General features: G+C 44.2%; 1 protein-coding gene across 5 annotated transcripts in view; it reads left to right on the top strand.

Annotated features, from left to right (window-relative positions):
* Positions 1–21,740, top strand: part of B4GALNT4 (beta-1,4-N-acetyl-galactosaminyltransferase 4) — a 177,173-nt gene that overhangs the window by 78,677 nt on the left and 76,756 nt on the right. For all 5 annotated transcript variants that reach the window (XM_082242317.1, XM_082242319.1, XM_082242321.1 and 2 more), the window contains exon 2: positions 16,769–16,884. In XM_082242317.1, coding sequence (XP_082098443.1) covers positions 16,769–16,884 — 116 coding nt within the window. The remainder of the gene's footprint in view (positions 1–16,768; positions 16,885–21,740) is intronic.

The raw sequence follows: 21,740 nt of genomic DNA, 5'->3' as shown, positions 1-21,740 counted from the left end.
TCTTGGTAGAACAGACGTGGGTGAGGAATGTCATGTTTATACACTACATCAGATCTGACAGAATGCAGAATACTCCCATTATATCCTTGTCCTATTGCTCAATTCCTTGCGATCTTCTGGTTCTGGCTGTGGTCCAAGAATGTACCTTGGCTAAGACAGGGTGTTAACTATGATCAAAGAAAAATGCCTCTGCTGTTCATACATGGAAGTCCATCTCTAAGTGTCCCTGTTCAAGAGTGATGGGGTGAACTGAGGATAGCAGGCATTGGTGTAGCTAGATAGTTGCTTCAGCCTCTGAGTTCCCCAGAGATGCATTGAATGCCGTGTTATACTTCCCAGACCTGCTTCACAGGGACTGAGTTGCATTATTAATTTATAACACTAATGCAGAATAACCACAGTGCCTCAGGCTTCGGGGCAAAGCCAGGACCTAATAGTAGGCAACCCATCTTCTTGCTTCCCAGTGGTGGGTGTGAGAAGAAAATAAGTGCTTCAGGATTAATCTGGTCAGCCTTTCTCCTAACAACACACGCCACCTTCTCTTGTCTAGGGAGGGGATGGAGATTATTATGGCACCAACTAAAAAAGTATTTATGTTTGCTTGCTTGCTTAATTCTAGAGAAATTCTGAAGCGCCTGATTGCCTTGACACATAAGAAATACAGAGCTGTGATAAAGTACTCAAGGCAAGAATAATTTCTAACAATTTTTTTGAAGGCTCCTCCTTGGATATTTGAAAGTCAGTTCTTAGGCTGTACATGTTTGTCACATCTAGCATGACCAAGAAACTGAGTGGAGCCTATGCAGATTGATTTGGGCTTGGTTTCCACTGAGTTCTGTAGATTAGGGCAAAGACTAGTTGTTTTGTCCACCAGATCCTATGATCTCCCGTAATGTGCATTCTGACACATGGAATCCTTGAGCACTGCCTATTTGTTTTCTCCCGTAATATTTGAGGGCTCTCGTTGACTGACACTGGATATTGCCTCACCCCACCCCAGATGCTGAAGTACCCTGCTTTCTCTTGTGAAACTGGCTGACTTCCATGCACTGGAACTGTAGCTGTCATTCACTCCTGAGGGGGGCAAAGAGAAGTGCTGCACTTGGAAACATTATGGTGGTGGAAGCAAAGCCTTTGGCCTTGGGTGGCCCTGTCTCTCTTGTCAGGTGGCAGAGGGTGGGATCAGGTCCACAGCATATGCATATGTATGATTATATATAATCTAAAGGTCAAAGCATGGCTGTGTGTGAAAGGTAGATTTATAATTGGTCTTCGAGGTTACTCAGAATGCCCCCCCCAACCAGAACAACCCCTCCATTCTAGAATTAAGAAGATTTATGGGTCAGTAATTTGACTTTTCAGCAAACTGGAGACCCACATCCCTCTTTTTAGAAACTTAAGCACTGCTGGCCTTCCTCATACAAGCTAAGTAAGCATTACAGAAACATATGGATATTTGCACTGGGCTTGTATTAGTGAGCACCCTGGCCACTCTTTCTGTTCCCCTCACTGCCAAAGCTTTATCCCATGTGGGTAATCGCTTTCCAAGTGGGTGTGAGAAGGAAATAAGTTCTTAAAACTACTTTTGCCTTGTGGTCATAAATAATCACTGTTAAGGGAGTGGAGAATAAGAGGGCGGGGAGAGAAATAGAAGAGAAGGGCAGAAGGGTTGTTAGTCCCAGTATAGGCAAGTGAATCCTCCAGATTTGCTGTGTTTGGAGACCTTTCTGCTTACTTTGCTGAATGGTGTCCTGGATTTCTGCCCCAAACCACTTGCACCACTGCCAATGAGTTTTAGAGATGGTTTACTGCCTTTTACTTGCTTCATTTTAATTGTGGAAGCCACCAGTAGATAGATATAGATGATATAGTTATAGATATCTTGATATATCTCGATATCTTTTTGTTTTACTTCCTGTTACAAGGCAACCATTTGCAGTGAAATCCAAGAACAAATCAGGGCCATAATTGCCTTGCCCTCTCCTTTTTATCCACAGGGCATCAGTTACCTTTTAAAGCCCTGCAACTTTCTGTACCCACCCCACCACTAGCAGATTCATAGCATATTTTTAAAGGAGAGGGATGAGATAAGTTAGTGGGGAATTGAGCGATATAGACAGTTGCCAAAAAGCGAGAGAAGAAATCGGATTGTCAAGGCTCGGTAATGGTTAGGAACAGGATAAAGGGAACTTTAAGACTTAATTTCCTGTTCCTGTTATGCAGGTCTTGGGTGGATGATATTTCTGCTCCTGTCTCCTAGGAGATGGGGCTGGGGGTTGGGGAAAAGGGGGAGGCAGTGGGTTGCCTCTAGAATACTAATGACATCAATGCTATGGAGGCAGGCATGTACAGAGAACAAAGTGGGGCTGGGGCTTCAGTAATGAGGAGCATTTGCCCCCTTTTAAATTTGTGCAAAGGGTAAAATATTCTCACCAAGTCCCAGGAACTGAAGCAAGTTCTGGGTGTCTCTCTGCCCTTGGGGTTACTCAACCTCGAGCGGTTGCTCCTAGTTTAACCAGCCACAAACTTAAATGGGGCCCCACTCCAGATGAGGATGGAGGTGTTGTTGTTACTAATTAACTGATTAATAATCATGCCTTTCACCAACTAGTCCCAGGGTTGGTTACACACAACAACAACAACAACAACGAAACATTAGCAAGTGTAAACAGTACATTGCATACAAAAACGTGTGTTAAATACAGGGTATAAAAACAGCAGCTAACACTTAACAAAAAGCAAATAAACGGCAAGTGATAGACAGTTTGAGTGATCATTAGCACATTAACTCTAAACTGAAGCTGTACCAGAAACCTGGGCAAAAAGGTGCATCTTCAGTTACCACTGAAAGAAGAACAGTGTCGATGTCAGATGTACCAATTGGGGCGTAGGAATCATTCCAGAAATGGGGTACCGCCTTTGAGAAGTACTTCATCCATGGGCCCACTGCAAGAAAATTCTCACAACATGTTGCCATAGCAAGATGGTTGTAGGAACTTCAAATGTCTTTCAATCACGGCCTGAGCTTCTGTTTCAAGGAATCTGCATTTTCCCCAGGCCACCTGATTCTCAAAGGTCTTTTTGGAGAGATTCTAAGTGGATGGAAGTAAAGCTTGATTTCTTTTTAAGTTTGTACTGGATGACAATAGTTCCCAAGTGGGTGTGAATTGTTGGAATGATTTTAAAAACATACAATAAACTAGATTAGTTTTTATTAAAGATTTTCTTGTGTCACAAAAATGTACATACAGTGTCTCCACTTTCAATTATGAGTCTTTTTCAGTTTGTTTACATTTGGTTGTTGTTGTTGTTGTTTAGTCGTTTAGTCGTGTCCGACTCTTCGTGACCCCATGGACCAGAGCACGCCAGGCACTTCTGTCCTCCACTGCCTCCCGCAGTTTGATCAAACTCATGCTAGTAGCTTCAAGAACACCATCCAACCATCTCATTCTCTGTCGTCCCCTTCTCCTTGTGCCCTCCATCTTTCCCAACATCAGGGTCTTTTCCAGGGAGTCCTCTCTTCTCATGAGGTGGCCAAAGTATTGGAGCCTCAGCTTCACGATCTGTCCTTCCAGTGAGCACTCAGGGCTGATTTCCTTCAGAATGGAGAGGTTTGATCTTCTTGCAGTCCATGGGACTCTCAAGAGTCTCCTCCAGCACCATAATTCAAAAGCATCAATTCTTCGGCGATCAGCCTTCTTTATGGTCCAGCTCTCACTTCCATACATCACTACTGGGAAAACCATGGCTTTTACTATACGGACCTTTGTTGGCAAGGTGATGTCTCTGCTTTTTAAGATGTTGTCTAGGTTTGCCATCGCCTTTCTCCCAAGGAGCAGGCGTCTTTTAATTTCGTGACTGCTGTCACCATCTGCACTGATCATGGAGCCCAAGAAAGTAAAATCTCTCACTGCCTCCATTTCTTCCCCATCTATTTGCCAGGAGGTGATGGGCCCAGTGGCCATGATCTTCGTTTTTTTGATGTTGAGCTTCAGACCATATTTTGCGCTCTCCTCTTTCACCCTCATTAAAAGGTTCTTTAATTCCTCTTCACTTTCTGCCATCAAGGTTGTGTCATCTGCATATCTGAGGTTGTTGATATTTCTTCCGGCAATCTTAATTCCGGCTTGGGATTCATCCAGCCCAGCCTTTCGCATGATGAATTCTGCATATAAGTTAAATAAGCAGGGAGACAATATACAGCCTTGCCGTACTCCTTTCCCAATTTGGAACCAATCAGTTGTTCCATATCCAGTTCTAACTGTAGCTTCTTGTCCCACATAGAGATTTCGCAGGAGACAGATGAGGTGATCAGGCACTCCCATTTCTTTAAGAACTTGCCATAGTTTGCTGTGGTCAACACAGTCAAAGGCTTTTGCATAGTCAATGAAGCAGAAGTAGATGTCTTTCTGGAACTCTCTGGCTTTCTCCATAATCCAGCGCATGTTTGCAATTTGGTCTCTGGTTCCTCTGCCTCTTCTAAATCCAGCTTGCACTTCTGGGAGTTCTCGGTCCACATACTGCTTGAGCCTTCCTTGTAGAATTTTAAGCATAACCTTGCTAGCATGTGAAATGAGTGAAATTGTGCGGTAGTTGGAGCATTCTTTGGCACTGCCTTTCTTTGGGATTGGAATGTAGACTGATCTTCTCCAATCCTCTGGCCACTGCTGAGTTTTCCAAACTTGCTGGCATATTGAGTGTAGCACCTTAACAGCATCATCTTTTAAAATTTTAAACAGTTCAGCTGGAATACCATCACTTCCACTGGCCTTGTTATTTGCAGTGCTTTCTAAGGCCCATTTGACTTCACTCTCCAGGATGTCTGGCTCAAGGTCAGCAACCACACTATCTGGGGTGTATGAGACATCCATATCTTTCTGGTATAATTCCTCTGTGTATTCTTGCCACCTCTTCTTGATGTCTTCTGCTTCAGTTAGATCTTTACCACTTTTGTCCTTTATTATGGTAATCTTTGTACGAAATGTTCCTTTCATATTTCCAATTTTCTTGAACAGATCTCTGGTTCTTCCCATTCTGTTGCTTTCCTCTATTTCTTTGCATTGCTCGTTTAAGAAGGCCTTCTTGTCTCTCCTTGCTGTTCTTTGGAAATCTGCATTCAATTTCCTGTATCTTTCACTATCTCCCTCGCATTTTGCTTGCCTTCTCTCCTCCGCTATTTGTAAGGCCTCGTTGGACAGCCACTTTGCTTTCTTGCATTTCTTTTTCATTGGGATGGTTTTAGTTGCTGCCTCCTGTATAATGTTGCGAGCCTCCATCCATAGTTCTTCAGACACTCTGTCCAGCAAATCTAAATCCTTAAACCTGTTCCTCACTTCCACTGTGTATTCATAAGGGATTTGGTTTAGATTGTATCTTACCTGTCCAGTGGTTTTTCCTACTTTCTTCAGTTTAAGCTTGAATTTTGCTATAAGGAGCTGATGATCTGAGCCACAGTCAGCTCCAGGTCTTGTTTTTGCTGACTGTATAGAGCTTCTCCATCTTTGGCTGCAGAGAATATAATCAATCTGATTTCGATGTTGCCCATCTGGGGATGTCCATGTGTAGAGTCGTCTCTTGTGTTGTTGGAAAAGCGTGTTTGTGATGACCAGCTTGTTCTCTTGACAGAACTCTATTAGCCTTTGCCCTGCTTCGTTTTGATCTCCAAGGCCAAACTTGCCAGTTGTTCCTTTTATCTCTTGATTCCCTACTTTAGCATTCCAATCCCCTATAATGAGCAGAACATCCTTCTTTGGTGTCACTTCGATAAGGTTTTGTAAGTCTTCATAGAACTGGTCAATTTCAGTTTCTTCAGCACCAGTAGTTGGTGCATAAACTTGGATTACTGTGATGTTAAAAGGTCTGCCTTGGATTCGTATCGAGATCATTCTATCATTTTTGAGACTGCATCCCAGTACAGCTTTCGCCACTCTTTTGTTGACTATGAGGGCCACTCCATTTCTCTTACGGGTTTCTTGCCCACAGTAGTAGATATGGTAGTCATCTGAACTGAATTCGCCCATTCCCGTCCATTTTAGCTCACTGATGCCCAGGATGTCAATATTTATTCTTGCCATCTCATTTTTGACCACATCCAACTTACCCAGGTTCATGGTTCTTACATTCCAGGTTCCTATGCAATATTTTTCTTTACAGCATTGGACTTTCCTTTCGCTTCCATGCATATCCACAACTGAGCGTCCTTTCGGCTTTGGCCCAGCCGCTTCATCAGCTCTGGATCTACTTGTACTTGTCCTCCGCTCTTCCCCAGTAGCATGTTGGACACCTTCCGACCTGAGGGGCTCATCTTCCAGTGTCATAACTTTTATATGCCTGTTGTCTTTGTCCATGGAGTTTTCTTGGCAGGGATACTGGAGTGGCTTGCCGATTCCTACTCCAGGTGGATCACGTTTGGTCAAAACTCTCCACTATGACCTGTTCATCTTGTGTGCCCTGCTCGGCGTAGTTCATAGCTTCCCTGAGTTCTTCAAGCCCCTTCGCCACGGCAAGGCAGTGATCCATGAAGGGGATTACATTTGGTAGAGGGACATTTTCCCTTGCTGGAGAACTCAGATTGGAGTAAAGTGATTAATTCTAGCCAGGGCTACTCCACAGGCCCCCAAATACAATAATCCCATCATTTTTAATTCTTGATAACTCTCCTTAGGATTCTCCTCTCATTGTCTGAGAACTGAGTATGATACTGGAATGGAGCTAACCTGCATAGGTTCTCCTTCTCAGAACTCTTGGTTATTTACTGCAGTAATAGCAATCTAAAAGTATGCTTTTTATCACAGAGTATTGTTGAATTGAGCAATTATCATCATTGGAACGTAAGGGTGCCTAATGTAGTTTAGACTGTCATAGTTAATAGATTGATGAGAGATGCATCAGATAATCCTCTCTCTCCACCCATTTGGAAGAACTTGGTTGTTGTTGCTGTGATTGGTATCAAAATGAACTTTTATTCCCGTGACTCTCTTCATTTGGATGAAGCTACAGTCTTTTGAGGGAAATGGCTAAAGCATTCTGAGATGTGTAGTGTTGATAGATGGACTATGGACAGATGCCTAAAAGGTAGTTAGGCAGGAAGTTCCCTGTGCAGAGAGAGGAAAGAAAATCAGGAGGAGAGACAGGAACGAATCTCTTGGGGTGAATCTTGGCAGAAGATGGACTTCCTGAATGTCTCCTGGGAAGCTTTATTGCTTCCTATGGGAAATAGACCTGCCTGACACTTACAAAATATAACACTAGGCCAACATATACTGTCTTCTACTTTCTCCCTCTGGCAGGAGGAATCGCTGTTAACATAAATCCATCTGTCCCGTATAGCCTCCCTGCCCCCAATTCTGGAAGAGATGTTTTTGCAGCTGTTTGCCAAATAATAGGAAAACAAATGGAAGGAAATTGCCCCCCCCCGAGCTAGAGAAGTACCAGAGAAATGCAATAGAGGGGAGAGGTTCTTTGTTTGAAAAGTACGCATGTTGTGGCATGAGAAATATCAGACACTTGGGCACCTGAAGAAATTTTACGCTCACTTCCAGCCCTCCACAGGACTGATGCCTGAACACGTAGTGCTGGCACTTAGGAATATGAAACACTTTTCAGTTGGGTAGATGGATATTTTAGCATCATAAAAAATGAATAAATAATAACCGAACATAGTGGACTGTAAGAAGAAGAAGAAGAAGTGAGCATGCGTTATGTACTTGCAAAAGCAGACAAATGGGGGTGGGGGGGTCCTCCTTCCTGTTTTTACCAAGTAGCGTTTTCTTCCAAGTACCATCACTCTCAGACGGTTAATTTTCACTTCCCAGCAGAAGTCTTGTTTAGCACGCTTGCTGCACTTATTTTTTCTGTATAAAGTGATCTTGTTTAGTACATTCACAAAAGTGCCTGGCTCAATTTTACATTGGCAATTGTAAATCTTAAGCTATGCTATCTCTCCGCAAGGTGTCCAAATGGCCAGTCATGCTCTTGATGTCTGCTCCTCTTTTCACAGAGTGAAACATAGCTTCATTGTGCCATCTTTTCTCTTCTGATCAGCTGAAGATAGGGAGGGCGTTTGATGAATGGGAGCTGGATTCCTTGCCCTTCTGCCAAAGCTTCTCTCATAGCCTTACTGCTCATTTGAATGGATTTTTAGTGTAACTTTCATAAAGAAGCAGCTAATACATCTTAAAAGCCCTGGCGGTATTGTTTAGGGGGAGAAGATAATTTTTAATACTTCAAGTACTCTTCTTATATATAAACCTCCCTTGCTTTAGCAGAGTAGAAGGATCAGTGTAGGCTTTGGGAGAAATACTTGGATCAGGAATTACTATTATGGTAAATTCTAATTAGAGTAGCCTCAGGACCCCACTGTTAGAACAGCAAGTAGATACCTGGAATTAGGCTTGTTAACAACTGCTAATGATTTTGCATCTTCTTTTCTTTTTTACATCAATTTTCATTCATTAACTGATGTTAGCCTGAACTCATGAGGGATGAGCTAGCTTCATTGGAAGTTAAAAAGAAGCTGCAAATATCTCTGGGTCAGATAATAACATGCGTGATTTCTAACAAGGAGATTCAGAGACGTGCATAATGGGTCACTGCACAATCTATTTATTCAATTCTTTAGTGTGGTCCAAAGACCCAACAGGCACAATCTAGTAGTCCTTAGTTCATAACATGAGGGCAAAGGCTAAAATAAAATAACTTTTATTTTAATAAAATACTTTTTCTGTATTTAAACAAAAGTATGTCGCTAACTGCAAGAGTTGTTACTGATAAGCTTTAAAAATGGGGAAGGCAGCTTAGAGGTAATGACGTAGCTCTTGGATCTTCTGCGTTCCACAGATTATCTTGATCCATATTAGTCTGAATTCTGGCCTGCTTTTGGAATTAAAACTGCCTTGATTGTCCTGGTGGTTAAAGTGTGGGAGGAGATTGAGGGAGTGTGACTCTCTTAATTCTCTGGGCACTTCAGCATCTTTTGATACCATCAACCATGGTTTACTTCTGCACCACTTGAATAGATTAGGAGCTGGAGTCACCAATGGCCAGAGATGGAAAAGGACAGAGTTTCTACATCTCCACCCACTGAAATTCCCATTTCTGCACAAGTGTTAATGGTGCAGAACCCCAGTCCTCTTCTCCTTTTGGCCACCTTAATTACCAAATTCTAGTGGCTCCATTCCTGTGTGTCAGGTTGACCTGAGGAAGTAAAGGTAAAGGTACCCCTGCCCGAACGGGCCAGTCTTGACAGACTCTGGGGTTTGTGCGCCCATCTCACTCAAGAGGCCGGGGGCCAGCGCTGTCCGGAGACACTTCCGGGTCACGTGGCCAGCGTGACAAAGCTGCATCTGGCGAGCCAGCGCAGCACACGGAACGCCGTTTACCTTCCCGCTGGTAAGCGGTACCTATTTATCTACTTGCACCCGGGGGTGCTTTCGAACTGCTAGGTTGGCAGGCGCTGGGACCGAGCAGCGGGAGCGCACCCCGCCGCGGGGATTCGAACCGCCGACCTCTCGATCGGCAAGCCCTAGACGCTGAGGCTTTTACCCACAGCGCCACCCGCGTCCCTTGTAGTGTTTGGAAGTAGTGTTTGGGAATTGCTGATGTGTGTCATGGGGTTTAACCTATAAGGTTCTGTCTTGTATCCTGTTCTTTTTAATATTTACATACACTGCTGGAATAAGTTGTTCAGGCATTTTGGGGTGAGGCGTCATCAGTGCACCCATCTCTCCTTTTCAGCAAAAACTGGGAAGGCAGACAATGCCTTAAGTAGGTGACTGGGATCAGTAATGGACTGGATGAGAGTGGATAAACTGAAGGCGGGAATCCTGCCAGATCACAGGTGCTGATGGCGGTGGGTCCAGCTGATCAGGGAGTTAGAACATCCTTTTTTGAACCTCTATGAAGGATTTTGAGAACATAAGAAGAGACCTCCTGGATCAGGCCAGTGGCCCATCTAGTCCAGCATCCTTTTTCTGACAGTGGCCAAGCAGAGGCCTATGGGAAGACTGCAAGTAGGACCTGAGCACAACAGCACTCAGCTCTTCTGTGGGTTCTAGCAGCTGGTATGCAGACGCACACTGTTCCCAAACAAGGGATACTACAGTTTGGTATTTCTGGACCAGGAGTACCCCTAGAACCTCAGGCACTGTCAGGTAGCAGCTGTGGCCAGAGTACTATTTGTTACCTGGTTGGTTCACCAGTTACAGCCACTCCTTTAAATGGTGATTTGGCTGTCATGAGGCATACTCTGGTACCTGGATTTTAGACTACTGGGGTAGCCTTTGAAGACTGGAAACTTTAATTAACCAAAATGCAGCAGTGGGTTTTTAGGAGTATGTAATACTTGTGCTAAGATATCTTTGGCCTTTGCTTGGTTTCTGGGCAAAATTCAAAATACTGAATTTAATAATTTGCCCTAAATTGCCTATGCCTGCCTTGCATTATATGACACCTTCTCCTACACAGATCCTGGTACAATGAGGTCATCTCAAGAGGCCTTGCTTTGTGTTCCATCTTTGTCAGAGGTTGCATTACTGACAACTAGGAGCAGGGCCTTTTCAGTAGTGGCATTGCAAAACCTCTTCCGTAAAGAAGCACACTAAGCTAGCTCTATTTTCACTCTTAAAGGTTTGTATGAACTGTTTCCCTTCCTGGCAGCTCTCTTTGTGTGAAGCCCAGTTGGTTGTATGGGCTATCATTGCTGTTTGTCTCGATTCTTTCAGCTTGTGTATTGTTTTTACATTTATATGTGTAATCTATATGTTTATTGGTTAGGTTTAATCTCTTTTTTGATACATTGTTGCTCTGAGGGTTTTCAGTAGCCATGTTCTGTGGGTAACTGATGTGAAATCACACAATTAAGAATCCATAATGGAGCTGCAGTCCAGTAGAACTTGGACCCTCTTTCTCAGGTCTGAAAAATATGAAAGCCTTGTGTACATCCTTGTTAAAACCTGGTACGGATTTCAGAACCAGTTTTATCTCTTTTGTGACTGAAAGAGAGTTCCCTGGATGCTTGGGTGTGTACCTGGGGTGTACCTGCCACCCAAGACTTTCCTGGATCAGCAGTACCAGGCTGTAGGCCCCCAGCTGTGTTCAGTCCCTTCAAGGCCAGAAGTGTCTTGTCTGTGCCAAATCGTAGGCAGAGATCAATACATGGAGTGGATAGGCCTTTTCAATCCACTTAGTGTGAGTGAGGGCTCTGTTTTCAGTGTCTTCCTCCCAGAAGCAATTTATTGAGTCCTTCCCGCCCTTCAAGTGTGGTAAATGTGAGTTTGAGCGATGGGAGCTCTCTGGTGAAGAGATTTGTATTACACAGGAGAGCAGTCTCCTGCCAATATACAATTAGGATCTGTCTGTGATGCCTGCAGCCCAGCCAAGTCCAGGTGTCCTAAGAAGCCTTCTGGCTGCGTCCATCTGAGTCTAATCTGCTGGTGTGTTTCATTCTACCCTTTCGGGAAACTCCATAACAGCTAGCATGAGTGTGGTCACAGTGCAATTTCTTTAAAAAAAAAGCAATTTCTAAAAAAAGTTTCATGGCTACATGGACACAGAGTTGACCTTGCCTTCAGCAAAGGTTAGGGGGTGAGCAAGGGTCATGCACTTATATCCATCATCCAAATTGCCTCCTGCTCAGATGTGCAGTGGATGTGTCAAGGGCATTCTACAGAGCACACTGAAATAGATTCTGAATTCTACCTCCAATATTCACCTAGGAAAAATCCATCATAGGGAAAATATGGGTTTGACCTTTGCAGGACAATCTGCTGGGTTCTTCCATATCTGGAGCTGGAGTCTGTGTCCAGGCAGCCGTTTCACACACTTTTCCACACTGTGTGAATCAGCAGTAAGACAAAAATAGAACACAGGGAAAAGGTGTAAAGCTGCAAGCTGTTTGGCATAGCAGTCACTCTCCACAGAGCTGCTCATTTGGGCAGAGAGTGCCATGCTGGTCCATGTCTGGGTTCTTTGGACCGATGGGAGATTCTGCTGAGGATCTGATATCATGCAGCCTGCAGTTACTGCATACGCACTCTGAATTGAACACACAGACTTCAGGAAAACTTTTGGGGAAAGCATCTTTGCAGTATGATCCTAAGCACGTTTACTCAGAAGCAATTCCCACTGAGCTCAATGGTATTTCCTAATACAGTGCTGATAATTGCAGCCTTGGAGGTCAGATCATCTTCTACATCCCTCTTTGTCTCCTCAGTTTATAGGAGCAAACCTGGTTTCTGAAGTTCAAGCTTGAACTGTTTTGGAATGAGCCATGGGATGATGTTCGTTTGGACGGTAGTTGTTTCCCCTGTCTTTCCTCAGTTCCTATAATTTAATGACGTTCACTTTGCATGCTTGGAAATTCCCTTCTGTGGCTCTTCTTGAAACCTGAAGCTTTTTATGGGATTGAGGACAGTGCTGGTGTCTGTGGAGAAAAATAATAACCTAACCAAGTTGCCAAGTACGCTGCCTGTTATGTTTCAGGGCCCATGGATACAATATCTGTGCTCTTGTATTCGTTTAAAACTTCAAATCATATGCATTGGAAAATACCTTTAGTGGTCATCTACACACATATACCCTGCTCAGTGTTTCAATATTGCAAATACAACACCCCAGTCTCCACTGAAATATCTCCTGTGAAGTTGAGGCCACCATGTCTATGAACAGCTCTTAAGGTAAAGGTAAAGGGACCCCTGACCATTAGGTCCAGTCGTGACCGACTCTGGGGTTGTGGTGCTCATCTCACTTTACTGGCTGAGGGAGCTGGCATACAGCTTCCGGGTCATGTGGCCAGCATGACTAAGCCGTTTCTGGCGAACCAGAGCAGCGCACGGAAACACTGTTTACCTTCCCACCGGAGTGGTACCTATTTATCTGCTTGCACTTTGACGTGCTTTCGAACTTCTAGGTTGGCAGGAGCTGGGACTGAGCAACGGGAGCTCACCCCGTTGCAGGGATTCGAACCGCCGACCTTCTGATCGGTAAGCCCTAGGCTCTGTGGTTTAGACCACAGCTCTTACGTTTCTCCAAATCTTCCTCTGAAATGAACTTCGTTGTGGTTTCCACCCACTAGTTGTACTGCCCTGTGGAGCTATAGAAAAAGCCCATCTTCTACATGACAGCTCTTCAGATACTTGTAGGCAGCTGTCACATCTCCCTGAAATCTTGTCTTCTTCAGGATAAACATCCCCAAATGGGATTCCAGGCTAATGACACTCCCAGTAGTAATCCGTTGCATCATAACTCAATGCAAATAATTTTCCTTCATCTATAAAAATGTGGGAGCGATAGGCATCGCAATAGCATCCTGAAGTAATTGGGAGTTTTGCATTTAAGAAACTCTTTATGAGGATGTGCCCTGAGAACATTGTGACTGAATCCCATTCCAGAAAAGCACATTGCTCCAGTGCTTCAGTAGTGTAAACAATTAAGAAACACCCTCTCCTAATAGGTGGTAATGCCCCTTCCTGCCTCAGCTGCCTTTGGTAAGAATAATTCAGACTTGGAACCAGCCTCTTTCAAAACTAAATTCCCATTTTGCTGGGCCCAAATTAACAAGTGTCATTAAGCTTTGAGTCCCATGCTTGATTAGCTGAGATGCCCAAAGAAAAAAAATCACCCACCAAAGTGTCATTTTGAGATATACAGGCTTTTTTGTGTTTATCTCAAATCACCCATCCAGAAAAAGGCTGCCCATCAATTTGATAATGAGGTGATATTATGCTGCCTTTTATCCTAGCATTTAAGTCTTAAATGCTGAGCTCTAGTACAGAAGTTGACATTGTTTTGATCTATTTTCTGAATTGACCATTTGCTGCCTTTCTCACTCACTCCCTCTTTTACTTACTATTTGGTCAAATGTTCTATAGTCTGGTGCAACTGAAGAAGAGTCGATATTGATTTGAAGAAGAAAAGACCACACATAGACATTGTAGGGGGTATCTGCACCCAGTCTTGAACTGTCCCTATGAAAAAGATCTGTATCTTGGTAGAAGAAATATATGTTTGGTGTTCCTGTGATATATATGTCTATGCCTGTGCATAAGCCCTTGCCAAAAACACAAAAAAACCCACACACCCCACTTTCAGAGAAACTGTAAGATACTGTATTAAAGAAGTACTCAACCTCCCTGGGGTGAGTAGGTGACATATGCATCCCACATCAAGCTTTATTTGAGTGCAATGCCCTCCCCCCGGAATACAATTGTCTAGTATAATTGACATCAGTTTATCATTGTGTAAACAAAGACAACAAAACTCTAAACGTTCCCTCACTCTTCTGAAGTTTTGATCTCACGACTCCACCTAATATTAACAGCCCTTTTTTAATTGCGTCTCAAGCTATGCCATGAAGGCCTAAGAAAGACACCTTACCCCTAAGAAACAGGTCATGTACAAGAGACGATATTGTGGAGCATCAGCCAGTGGAAAGGTAAAGGGCTGCTAGAGGATGTGAGGCTCTGCCAGTGTTGCACGGTGTTCGCTGTCTCTGTCACTGAGCACATGGCCATGTGTTGGAAAGGAGGTTGTAACAGTCTGTGCTCTGGCTGGAGTTTATCCTTGCTCTTATGTAACAGTTGCTTTAGATATAATTAAACATGACACTGATGAGCCAAGCAAGCTGCTTAGCATAATGTAATGAAGGAGCCTTTTGCAAAAACAGTGCCTTTCCCCCAGAGCCAGGGCAAGTTCGCCTAACTGCAGGCTATCTGTTTCTGAGATCTGGTGCAAGGGCAACCCCTTCCTGCAGACTTGCACCCAACCTCCGAACAAGACATTCCCCTCTTCTCCATGCATCTTGAATCCCAGACACCTTGTAGTGCTGGGTCTCCGATTCAAAATGGCTCCTTCCAAAGAGGGGCACAGAGGTGGGCAGCAACATCTTTTATTCAAATGGGCACCAGGGAATCCTGACTAAACTTGCCAGGATGAGGGTGGGAGTGAGGAGTACTACACCAGAGGGGTAATACAGATAGTGCACGAGGGACTCAGTGGGGTGGTGGGGGTCGCTGCAGAATGAAGCTTTTGTTCCTTTGTGCTCTTCAGCCTCTTGTTTTGCTAGAATTGTAGTGAAAGATAGGAGTGATTATCCACTGTCCGCATTATGATTGGGCAAACAAATGATATCAGCTAGCAAGTGTTTGGGTAGTTTTAATTGGCCAGTAAACCCCTATAAGCGCTGTTCCTCTTTCATGCCCCATTACTCTGGCGCCAGTCTTTTTGTAAAGAAAGCCTGGCACGATGACTGAGATCTCCTAATTTGTACAGGTGTTTTTACTGATCTGTTCTGGCATTTCACAAATACCCGTGGGGAGCAGGGAACTGGGAGTTGGCTTCCGCCCGGAAGGGGCTGCTTGTGTAGCACATAGGAGCTTAGGCACATATGTTGTTGCACCGGCATAGTCTGGTATGGAAGATTGGGATACCACTACTCAGTGCACTAAGCAGCAGATGTTTACATGAAGTTGATGATGGTATCATGATTTCTCATTAATAATTGCAGTGTCTGTAATCCCTCCAGATGGGCTCGTTTAGCTGCTAGGATTCAGGGCTTCATATCCCTGTACCTAGGAATGCAAGGACGCTTATGAGAGAATGAAGCCAGGAATGTTAATTGGGCCGATATACTAATGGAAATGTTTCAACAAGGGTGTGATGCTGGCTATCTGAGTGAATAGTACTTTATTTCTTATGATAGGAAAACTTTATCCCTATTTTCTGCTGCTAGTGGCCTTCCAAAGCTGTAATTGGGGCTTTCCCAGTCTTAGTACTGTACTTACACAATATTCCAGCTGCCGCCCAGTTGGGTACTGGGAAGCTTTGCTGCAGGGAATCTGGGCTCACCATGCATCTCTCTCAATCTTTCCCTATCACATTTGTAATCAGGAGAGATGTGCCTACCTGAGCTGGAAATGCATAACCTTCAGATAATTTTTTTTTAAACCCCTCAAAATAAAATTTAAGCAGATTAATGCAGCAGTAGTGCATTGTTGAGTAAGAAAAATAAGCATGTTTATAACCTGCTTTCTAAAAAACAGTATATTGTGGGGAACATTGATTTGGGGAGAAACAAGCAACCATATGAGAGAGAGTGCATGTGTTAAAGGTCACAATATTGCATAAGCTTTGAGGGTGAGGGTTGCCACATGTCACTAATGAAATTTACAGGCAGTAGGCAAAATAAGGAGCCATGACATTTGTTCAAGAGCATTGTACGTAGACCTCGGAATAGCCTTCTGTACCTGAGGAGAAATAATAATTAATAAAAACAGTTTCCCAGTGAGAAACTGGTATAGTTGGAGTACTGAAGAAAATGTGAAATCCCCATAACAAAGGTTCTGCTTTGAGGAAGGAGATATCAAAATTCAGAATACCAAATGAGAGGTGGTGGTACTTTACTGCAATATAAATTAACCACCCGGAAAGGTTTTGAGATAGCCAAAGGTGATTAGTGACCCAAGTACTGGAGGCATTTTCAAGAATTGTCAGGTTTAAAACAAAAGAACACCAACAACTCCAAAACCTGTTTAGTACTTCATCAGTTTAGGCTGCCATTTCAGAAACAGGGCATAAATGTGGGCTGCTAGATCATGACCTGGTGACTTTCAGAATCCTCTCTTGAGACATGAGGCACACGAGCTCTTCTAACTTCTGAACCTGAAGCATAGAGCTGCTGCCTTGTGATGGCTGTGGGATATGGGTTGGTAGGGGCCATGGCTTCTCTGCTGTCCTCTCATGCCCTACGGTGCATCTGCTTTTTCTTTTGCAGATGGTGAGCGACTGGGCGAGGTGACAGACCCTGGCAGGCATGCGGCGGGGGCCCATGCATCCTCTCCTCAGAGGAAGGCTGAGGACTCCAGCGAGAGCCGGGAGGACGAGCAGATGGTAATCTCACTTGCGCCTGGCTTCTTGCTTTCTGTGTTTTGTGTGCTAATTAGAAAATAAGTTCCCTAACAGTTTTTGTTTGGGATATGGAGATATCTCTGCCGCATCACTGTGATTTACTCTGCATACTAGGAGAAGGGCGGTGGAGGAAAGGCAGTGGTTCCTAATCCCAAGTACTTAGACCATATGATGTCACACATCCAACAGGTGAGGGTGGTTTGCACAGAAGCCTAGTGGACCTAATTAGGCCTTTGAGCTGGAGGTCCACCACCACTGCAGTAGAGGAAGGGGCAAGGTGTTGTATCTGATGTCATGCTGAGTTTCTCTGAAGTTCTGTGTCACTGTGTGGATGAGACCCCACCTGTCCTCTCCTCTCCTCTTCTGAGCTTGGCGGTGGTGGGGGCTTCTCTTTCATGGTGTTGGGAGCAACTTCATGGATGAGTTCTCACTTTCCCCCCAAGCTTTAAGTTGTAAGGACCTCACAGGCATACCCAGGGCAAGGCCAATTGAGAGACTCCTTGTTTTTCTCAGGAGCCTGAAGGGGCTCTCCCTGACCTCATATTGTCCTTGAAGATGGTAGGAAGTCTTTGAGGTATTTAGAATCATAGAATCATAGAATCATAGAGTTGGAAGAGACCACAAGGGCCATCGAGTCCAACCCCCTGCCAAGCAGGAAACACCACCAGAGCACTCCTGATCTACTTCCTAAGCCTCTCCAAAGCCCATGCAACAGGCAGGAACAGCCTGTCTACCCTGCCACACCTCTAGGCTCTGGAAAAGGGCATAGGTTGGTACGAGGTTAAAACATGCACTTACCATTGGTGAGCTGCCACACACATTTGCAGGCCCTTGTCAATTTCTTACCTGGGCATTATAGACTAGATGCAAATATACCTTTGGATGTGAGGTACTGATCCGTTCTTTGAAGGCCTGTGACAGGCTGTTCGCTCTATTATTTAGACCAGGCTTCCTCAAACTTGGCCCTCCGCATGTTTTTGGCCTACAACTCCCATGATCCCTAGCTAGCAGGACCAGTGGTCAGGGATGGTGGGAATTGTAGTCTCAAAACATCTGGAGGGCCGAGTTTGAGGAAGCCTGATTTAGACTGTTGTTCTAATCCAAAGGCAGGAGGTGGCTTAGGTATATTTTTCAGTCTGTTACTTATAATTCAATACAGACAAAATAAAAAAATCTCTCCAGAAAACCACATTTACGTTAATCATTATTTCCAGCGTGCTATATCATTTCCCAGTTTCACCGTTTCCCATATTGTTCCCTTGCCTTTCTCCCATGGAATTTCCTCCATTGCTGCAACCCATATTTTCTCCAGGCATGGGGATCTTGGAAAGGGGCAGGAACAAACACCTATTGAAGACGGATCAATGGGGCAGGGGTCTGCTGTCACTAACAGTTAACATAAGGTAGGGACAAGATAAATAGTGACAGTAGCTAAAAAAGAAAGCAGTCCCTGCTGCGTAGGGACACGGTGATGCTCAGCATTGTGGCCACAGAATGTGTCCTTTGGTAAATATCACTGTGAATGTAAAGGGCCTAGATTGCCGCACATAGAGCATTGTTATGAGTCTCTTTTTGCTTGAGCGTGATTGCCCTTTGAGCAGTGATTCATTGGAGTTGGCATTTCTTCGTAGGATAAAAGGGGGGTATTGGCAGTGCTTCTGCCTGCTGAAGGTGCACAGCTTCTCTGTTAGCTCCCCTATAATGCTGGTTAGTATGCATTCATTGTCCCTTTAGGGCAATATATTGCTTTATGATTCAGACATTGGCTGTTCCCAGCATTGGGCCAGTTTCCCCAGGCAGGTTGTGTATGACAAGAGGTTTGTGTATGTGGAAGGGAAACGGACTGTGTCACCACCTGCCCTTGGCGCGTCCCTCATTATGGTAGCAGTGAATATGGGAGGCATTTGCACCTTCAGAACAGAGAAGGAAATATCGACAACACTGGACTCAAAATAATGCAGAACAATTAGTGTAAGCTGAGGAGAGTGTGGAATGTCACACACCCACGTACATGACACAACTGAGACCTGTGCAGAGGCAATAAATCATAACATTTAACAATATGTTGATTGCCAATGCAATTCTGGGCTGCATCAATAGGAGTATAGCATCTAGATCAAGGGAAGTAATAGTGCCACTGTATTCTGCTCTGGTCAGACCTCACCTGGAGTACTGTGTCCAGTTCTGGGCACCACAGTTCAAGAAGGACACTGACAAACTGGAAAGTGTCCAGAGGAGGGCAACCAAAATGGTCAAAGGCCTGGAAACGATGCCTTATGAGAACGGCTAAGGGAGCTGGGCATGTTTAGCCTGGAGAAGAGGAGGTTAAGGGGTGATATGATAGCCATGTTCAAATATATAAAAAGATGTCACATAGAGGAGGGAGAAAGGTTGTTTTCTGCTGCTCCAGAGAAGCGGACACGGAGCAATGGATCCAAGCTACAAGAAAGAAGATTCCACCTAAACATTAGGAAGAACTTCCTGACAGTAAGAGCTGTTCGACAGTGGAATTTGCTGCCAAGGAGTGTGGTGGAGTCTTCTACTTTGGAGGTCTTTAAGCAGAGGCTTGACAACCATATGTCAGGAGTGCTCTGATGGTGTTTCCTGCTTGGCAGGGGGTTGGACTCGATGGCCCTTGTGGTCTCTTCCAACTCTATGATTCTATATGTCCTTAGAGTCTGGGGAAGAGCAAGACTTAAAGAGAATATACCTGTTCATGCAGAAGCAAACACATTTTTATTGTTGCAGCCTGCACTTCAGGCAAAGGCAGAATCTTCTCTCTCGTGCTAGAAGCACAACCATTTTTGTTGACCCCATTTGTGGCCCCCACACTTTGATAGAAGTCTTGAAGAACAAGGCTTTAAAATATGAATCTGCTTAGGTATTCCAACGTATGTATACCTTATATATTGGCTTTTCATAACACCTGGAATTTTATTTTCATTCTGGGTGTTGTTGTTTTTTAAAAAAAGAACTGGAATAGTGGTGAAATAAATGCCTTCCGGGTTTTCCTCCCCATTGTTCCTCTGTTTTATTTTTTCTATTTCTATATGCATTTTTCTTTGCTACACTTATCCCTTTTACTGTCTTTTCTATGTGTTCATGTTAATAAAAATAAATAATAAATAAATAAATAAATGAGGGGATCGATGATAGGAAGAGAGCACAGTAAGTGTGTTTCCAGAATTCATAACCATAAAGGGTAAATTCATTTACTTATACAAATTTTCCTCTCTAACAGTAGTCCCAACCCTTTAACTACCCCCCCCCATAAAACCCTGCCATTCATCTCATTAAAAGCCTGATGGAACAAAAACTCCTTATTCTTGTTTCACCTTTTTACAGTGGTGGCTTCCCATATCATGCTTGTAGACCAAAGGCAGTCATGCAAAGCATGAGAACTGAACTACACATCCAGAAATTTCACACTGCACAGCCCTCTTTGGACTAATTCAGGTTGCAGATGGAATGATTGCATGTTCAAGTGCTTTCCATGTAAAAACAGCAACAAGAACAAACAGACAACCAAAATGAAATAAACAAAACACTTCTTCCATGAAGAAAACCTGTATGTTGGAGAAGGATGGTTTGGCATAGCCTCACTTCTTCATCAAATGCTCGTTTTCTATGTGCCAGAGAGAGCTTTTATGTGGATAGCATTCCAACATGTAGCACCCTCCCTCCCTGCATTCTGAATTTGTGGAAATTTAAGGAAGTCATATTTCAGGATGTTTCTGAACATGTTGGCTGAGAGTGGTTCTCTTAATACTTCACGCTTGTTTAGATGTATACAAAAACCATTTTTATTTTCCAATTAGATTGCATTTTGCTACACAAGGGAGAGTAATTGTTAGAGAGAATAGCAGCCATATGGATCGTTTGAGGCCTATTTTAAAGCCATTGTGCTGAACAAAATTCAAGGAGATAATTCAAAGTTAATTTGTTTTCGTCCCTTCTTCCTGGGTGTAAGTAACACATTGTGCGACAGGACATCCTTCTGTTGTAATTTGGCTTGTCTGCCCTTCCTTACAGCCCTTGTTCATTACAAAACACAAGCTTTGTAATGTTTGTGCTCCTGGTGCCAATACCCACCCTTTCCTGCCCTGCCTAAATTTGAGAATTGGCCCCTTTTCTTGAGAGCAAGGGCTTTGCCAACTTTTCCCTGACAGATGAGCAGCAGCTAAAGGGCCAATCACCCAAGGCGAAAGTTGAAAGAACTTGTGTTGTCGAAAACCACCAGCAAGGGTCCAGTAGTATTTTCCTCATTTCCTGTCAGGGCAGGTGATGGGCGCTGGTCAGCAATAACTCACAAGGCATCAGTGAACTCTTTACTCAAAGAAACAAAACAGTGAGCACAGCAACTCTTCCCAGTAGATCTTGCCCCCATGAGGCAGTTGCAAGGAATGAAGGTCCCTGCCTTCCCACAGCTCTCTGTCTCCTCCCCGCATGGTCATTCACAAGCAATCTGAGGCTCCATGTTGTCTGTCTTTGCTCCACCCTCTTCATACCTCTGCGGGTTCTGGGAGAACAGTGGGGAGGGGAGTTGGTCACAGCAGGAGGGGGAGACTCCTTGGCTTCTTCAGCAGCATGTCTCATCTCGCCCTCCCTCCTCTCCAGCCTCTGCTTCTGTGTCTGTTTCTGGACTGCTCTCTGCCATAGATCTTCCTGCTCACTAAACCCTGTTGCCTCTTCAGCTTCCGACACCTCCTTCTCCTAGTCTGCTCCATCTTCTCCGTCTGACCACTCATCATCGTCCCACCACCAATTTCCTGGCTCTGAGCCTTCTTACCTTGGGGTTCGCTAGCTGGTGCCTCCCACCACTCCTCTACATCCAGCTA

This window comes from Podarcis vaucheri (assembly GCF_965113315.1).
Source record: "Podarcis vaucheri genome assembly, chromosome: 1".
Classification (NCBI taxonomy): Eukaryota; Metazoa; Chordata; class Lepidosauria; order Squamata; family Lacertidae; genus Podarcis; species Podarcis vaucheri.
Note: the sequence above shows the minus strand (reverse complement) of the source record. Positions and strands in the feature narration are given on the sequence as shown.